This window comes from Asparagus officinalis, chromosome 1, assembly GCF_001876935.1.
Source record: "Asparagus officinalis chromosome 1, Aspof.V1, whole genome shotgun sequence".
Classification (NCBI taxonomy): domain Eukaryota; kingdom Viridiplantae; phylum Streptophyta; class Magnoliopsida; order Asparagales; family Asparagaceae; genus Asparagus; species Asparagus officinalis.
In genome coordinates, this window is record NC_033794.1 from 16,123,874 (window position 1) to 16,129,793 (window position 5,920).

At 37.0% G+C, this 5,920-nt stretch overlaps 1 protein-coding gene across 1 annotated transcript; it reads right to left on the reverse strand.

The window, feature by feature from the left end:
• Positions 883–4,814, reverse strand: LOC109837438 (cytokinin hydroxylase). Its single transcript, XM_020405680.1, has 4 exons — positions 4,495–4,814; positions 4,176–4,405; positions 2,308–2,925; positions 883–1,397 (listed from the first exon to the last, which is right to left on the reverse strand). The coding sequence occupies exons 1-4, from the start codon at positions 4,757–4,759 to the stop codon at positions 960–962; spliced, it is 1,551 nt and encodes a 516-aa protein (XP_020261269.1). The 5' UTR covers positions 4,760–4,814; the 3' UTR covers positions 883–959.

Here is a 5,920-nt window from a genome sequence, read left to right on the forward strand (position 1 = left end):
CAGATTCTGCTTCCCTGGACGATATTTTTCTGGCGAAAACCCAAGAACTGTTGAAATCCAACGAGAAAATTGAAATGTTAAGATTTCGGTGGCTCCTCAGTGGTGGAAGAGAGGGGGAAGAGGAAGAGGGTACTTGAATATGGAGGGGACGCAGTAACCGAGTTCAGTCCCATCAAAGGGGCAAGTTCGTAACTTCCATTGGGTTTTTTTTGAAAAACGGTATTTTGAGGCCTCGTCACAAATACTGTGTGTATTTGGAGTTTATCCACATGAGGCAGAATACAAGGACATCGTCACATGAAGTTTCTGCTTTTGGGACACATTTTTCCCAAGAAAGTTTTCTGGATTGGCCCAGAGTATATCTAAACTTATTATTGTTTGAAAGAGTAATGAACCCAAAGAAATAGGCTTTTTTTGGGAATATCTTTAAACAATAAATTAACATCATTTAGGTCAGGTCTAGCAATTTGGGATTAGTGAATTAGTGTTAGCTTAAGGAGAGTGCTAAAACACGCTTGTCAAGCCAAAATAATAGCACACGTCGTTACAATTAGATTACATTCTTTAATTAAATTGAAAAAAAATCTTATATTTGACCAAACTAATCCTCTTGTTGGGTGGCCCACTAGAATGGCGCCGTTACCTTTATTTATTAGTGAAGAAGCTAGATATAGTTATTAAACATATTAAAATCTCTATAACAACTCAAAGAATAGCTAATCAGCTCATGACATAGATTTGGTGGTTTAAAAAAAAACATCATGCTAAAAAAATAGATATGAGGAGAAAACATATATTCACATATTCATCCAATAATCGAATTTCTTCAACACGTTACACACGTGAAAGCTACATAAGAGCTAAAAGAAGTCCGCTCCCCATCCAACATTGTAGCTTTGTCTCTAAATATTAGAACATTTATTATCATCCTATTCCAATAGCAAGGAGATTAATTGCATTTAATTTGATTCTTCTATTCGTCCAAGGATCAATTGCACACCATGAGAAGGCCTCAAACTAAGCATAATCCGAGGAGAATGTGTGTATGCCGGAGACACAGCCATAGAGAACTTACATAAAATATGGCTCAATACGATCTTATACTCCGTTATGGTGAGGTTCCTCCCGATGCAAATCCTGCCTCCAAATCCGAAGGGCAGAAACCCCATTCTGTGCTTGCATCCTCCGTGTAGATTCCCTTCAAACCTCTCGGGTCTAAACTCATTCACGTCGTCACCCCAGAGAGATCGGTCATGGTGCATTCCCACGACGTCGACCCACATATTTGTTCCTTTTGGGATATGAATATTTCCGACTGTAATGTCTTCTCTAGCCTGTCTTTGAGAATTAGGTGCCGGAGAGTACAGTCTTATAACCTCGTTAAATATCCATTCCATCTGTGCAGGATAACAAATGATTAAGTAAATTGGAGAGAACAAGAAAAAAAAAATATCTGCACAATCTTAGAAGGTCATGGAAATGGGTATATATTTCTTTATAATTAATTAATGGGAGATCGACAGATGTGACATGTGGCATGTGACGAACTACATATTAGTCATACACGTATGCAATCATATAATTGTCGACATGTACATGTTAATGATATGCTTAATTAACATAGAATGATTAATGTTGCTTTCACTATCACAAAGTTGAGAATGTATTATTGAAAAATAAATGATTCTATATGTACTTTATTTCTTTAGTTTGTAAGTGTTGACATCAGGTGGGCAGTCAGTTGCAGAGCTTTTTCTTGTTTAATTAATATAGTAGCTAGCAAATTAAGACTAGCCGATTCTCTATTGTGCAGCTCTCATGCAAGTTTCGTAAGGAAAAAGAACTAGATCCAAACTCAGATAGGAGAGGCAAATGCCTACTCTTCACTTTAATCAAAGTAACTACTCCAATGTTATGACACTAATCTATCCTATCTAATAAATTAAGCTGATTGAAGATGTGCATGTTCCCTCTGTTGTGAGTAAAAGCTAGATATATTGAACTTCAAGTAATGCTGTTTTGGGTTGGGTCCCTAGCTACTTACTCTCTAAATAATTAGTTTTGATCTTTCTTACTTATTAAATTATTTTTAGTCCCTGTGTGCCCTAAAATTATTGAATTTGTTGTATGACTGCTATTTAATAGCTTAGGGAATAGTGTGAGACAAAAAATAGTTTATGAGGAAAACATGTAACAAATTCAATAGTCTAAGAGGTACGTAAAGTATATCCCAGCAGTATAATAGGTGTACGTGTCTGTAATTATCCCTGTTTAATTTAGATAATATATAGTTGTAGGAGTCTTTACCTTTGTTAGCTTGGGTAGCATTGTGGAATCTAGGGGTTCTCCTTTTGAAACCTCCATGATCTCCTCCCTCAATGCCTTCTGCCATTGTGGATATTGAGCTAACAAGAACAAGCTCCAAGTTAGGGCAAGTGAAGTTGTTTCATGGCCACCAAAAAAGAAGGTCTTGCACTCATCGACAAGCTCCCTACTAGTGAGCTTCCTCTCTACCTTAGCACTCTCTTGATTGCTAGCAAGCAATAAGCCAAGGAGATCATTGTGGGTGTTAACATTGGCATCATCTTCCTCTCTAGTTCTTGATTCAATGATTTTCAGTAGGAGATGGTCTATTTCACCTCCTAGCTTCTTCGCCTCCTTGGTCCTCTTTGGATTGAGGAACTTGCAAAAGGGAACTCCTATGAGTGGGTTGGACTTGAAGAGAATTGCTTGCAATGCTTGCAATTTCTGAAAAACATTCCTTCCTTCTTCATTGCTTATGCCAAAAGTTACATTGGCTATGATCTTGGCTGCATTTATAGTGATATCCCTCTCAATATCAATCTCATTTTTGCCCATGGAGATACTATGATCCCATTGTTGTAGCATCTTTGAAGTTGTTTCCATCATCATGTTTATCATAGCCTACAAAAAAAAAAAAAAAAATACTACGAGATAAGCGTGCATTATTGAAAAACTTAGTGACATTGACAAACTCAAAATGGGACCAAGATGGAACCTAAATCAGAATTGAACCTAAGTCTAAAAAATAGCTCGTATACCACTTTAAAGCTAGACCACCCCCTAACTTTTTAATACTAGGAAGGGGGACTCTTGAATGTGGAAACAACTTTTGAAAATCAGAGATAAATGCCTGGTTTTGTATGGAGGGATTGAAAGCCTCAAGCAACGTATAGACTCTTGCTGTGTCAATTCAAGAATACAACTCTCTGGTCTATATACCAGTCTGCATCCTATTTCTACACAAGTTACATGGTATGATACAGTTTGGGAAAAACTAAATTATCCTAAGCACTCGTTCATCTTGTGGCTGGCTGTTCAAGATAAACTTCAAATTCAAGATAGACTACTTAAGCATGGGATCATTCAGACTTCAGTATGCAAGCTGTGTGATGACTCATGTACAGAGAGCCGTAATCATCTCTTTTTTGAATGCTCAATGTCTAACTATGTCTGGAATGGTATAATAGAGTGGCTTAAATTCAAATGGAGATGCTGCGAATGGTCTTCCCTCATGAATTGGTACAGTTTCAGATTGAGGGGTAGTGGGTTAAAGCAAAAAATCAAAAGGATGGCATTAGCGGCTACTATCTACAATATTTGGAGAGAAAGAAATTCCAGAATTTTCAAGATGGAGAATAGAACTGCTGACAGTTTGATCAAGAACATTAAGTTGGACATTCTCACAGCTATCTTAAAAAAGTCCATGTCGGCTGAATGTAGAGGATGGGTTCTCTCTTTGTAGAGCTCACTGAAATCTCTGTGTTGCCAGATTACAGGTATGAAGAAGAACTACTCATGGTGTGGAGGATAATCCTTTAGAGAGCTTTAAGTTGAGAACTGCTTTAGTCTGTTTGAATACCTGTATGTCTCATGCACAGGTTATACCGAAGTTGAAGATTAAGAGTGTTTTGTTGAGCTCTTCTATTAGAACTGCAAGTTGTTATCTCACCTTTTGGCAGTGAGATTCTTGATGTATACACCTTTTACATTTTGGAAATGAATAAATTCTTCATTTACCAAAAAAAAAAAGCTAGACCACCCCCTAACTTTTTCCTAGCTTGATAAAGCTATGTCAGGATCAGCCCTGACCTAGTTTTGGGTGGTTAACAAACACAACCTTACATTCTTAAAATGATGTGAAGTAGACTTACATTCAGATTAGTCATGGAAAACGCCGGTGCAATGACATTTCTATGATGAGACCAACCTTCTCCTTCAACCATGAGCAATCCATTTCCGAACATTGGTTTCCTATCTCTCTTGAAAACGTTTGGTTTTCCCCATTTGTTGCCCAAACACCCGGAAGTCACTTGCTTGAGGAACTCCGGGTCCGCGACATACAAGAATGGTTCAGTCCCTAGCCAATATATGAACACTTTACCTATATACAAAAGTAAGTAAGTTCAATATACGCAAGCATAAATAACTCGGCTTTATTTTGCACACATAAGATAATTAGATGTTACTTACCATAAGTTTTTCTCCACAAAGCAAAGTAAGGAAACACTATTGAGTGGATGTCATGTGTTACGGAGTTTAAAGAAGAAGCAGAAGTTTCTTTTAGTCTCTTGCTTATTTCAAGCAAGTTTCCTAGAGGGAACAAAGGAGGAGGACCTCTGAGGCCATTTCTTTTTAGCCTAAGCTTCACCTTTAATGGTAAGAGCCAGAATACCGAAATTGCAACGGAAAGGAGAAAGAGGAGAAGGGCTCCCATGGCTATGTTCAAAGCTCGCATGGATGCAAATTGGACAACTTTTCTAAGCTTGAAACTTGAAAGATATGTAAAGAAGCAAAAGAGCTATCTTGTTTTGTGTAAGAAAGAAAGGGGCCATCCTCTATTTTATAGCGTTGTGTTAGGCTCTCATATGTTGGCTTTGTTCAATAAAATTGAAGTGTTAATTTGACCATGAAAAGTCAACAAATGAGAATACTCCCTCTAATATTATACAGCCTCTTTGGAGAATAATGATATAATTAATTGACACCCAATTTTGATTACACCCAATTACACCCATCCACTAGCACATTGGACCTACACGTGACAGGGATCAAAGTAAACCAAGGCAACTCCGCGGACCATGATGCGCTAATATGATGCTTGAAAATAGAAGAGACAACACCTAGAATAATTAGACTCCAATTATTCTCAACTCAAGGTCACCTTTGGGTAAAGTTCTTGAGTCCTTGATAAGTGCTTACTCAACAAAGTTTACATATGTTAAATGATTTATTCAAGGTGAATTAGATTCTGGTCAAGCTAGCTAGGCTTGAGGATTTCCAAGCAAGTCTTCATATGTGAACTGGAAAACATGAGAAAACCTATTCAAGCCTTGTTAAAATTTGTGAGCAAGTTGATATATTAAACCAACTAATTTCAAAGTCTGGATGAGCCTTGTTTTGATAATAATGTTGAACAGGGAAGTATTCCCTCTTGTTTTTTTAAAGCAACTCATTTCAAACCTGACGCTTGGGTTGAAATTGTACATCAAATTTCAAATTGTTGTATAATTTAAAGGGCAAATTAGAGAAAGTATAGGCTTAGATCTAGAGGGCGTGTGAGGCAAAGAATAAAGTATTAAAACGAAAAAGAAAAGCCTCAAGAAAGGACGAGAAGTGGGACTTTTAAGGGTTGGTGAGAGTAGTCATGGATTGACATGAAGGAGTGGGTGTATTAATTAACTTCTTCTACTTCATAATATTATTTATTTATAGTATTTTTCCTTTATTAGGATAAAAAGGATTTGATCAAGCAATAGTTTGAATAAAGAAACATTAAAGAAAGTTACTGCCAAGCCGAAATGAGATGCCTGTGGAAGATATTATTTCCTCATTCTTATGTTACGATAAGGAGAACTAATTCTTTTGACACCCAACACATAGAAAGTAAGCAATCACA

Coding starts and splice junctions, on each gene's coding strand:
- LOC109837438 (XM_020405680.1), bottom strand. CDS start 4,759: ATGCGAGCTTTGAACATAGCCATGGGAGCCCTTCTCCTCTTTCTCCTT. Junction 2,926..4,175: donor TTTCCATGACTAATCTGAAT/GTAAGTCTACTT, acceptor TTTTTTTTGTAG/GCTATGATAAACATGATGAT. Junction 1,398..2,307: donor TGCTACCCAAGCTAACAAAG/GTAAAGACTCCT, acceptor TATCCTGCACAG/ATGGAATGGATATTTAACGA.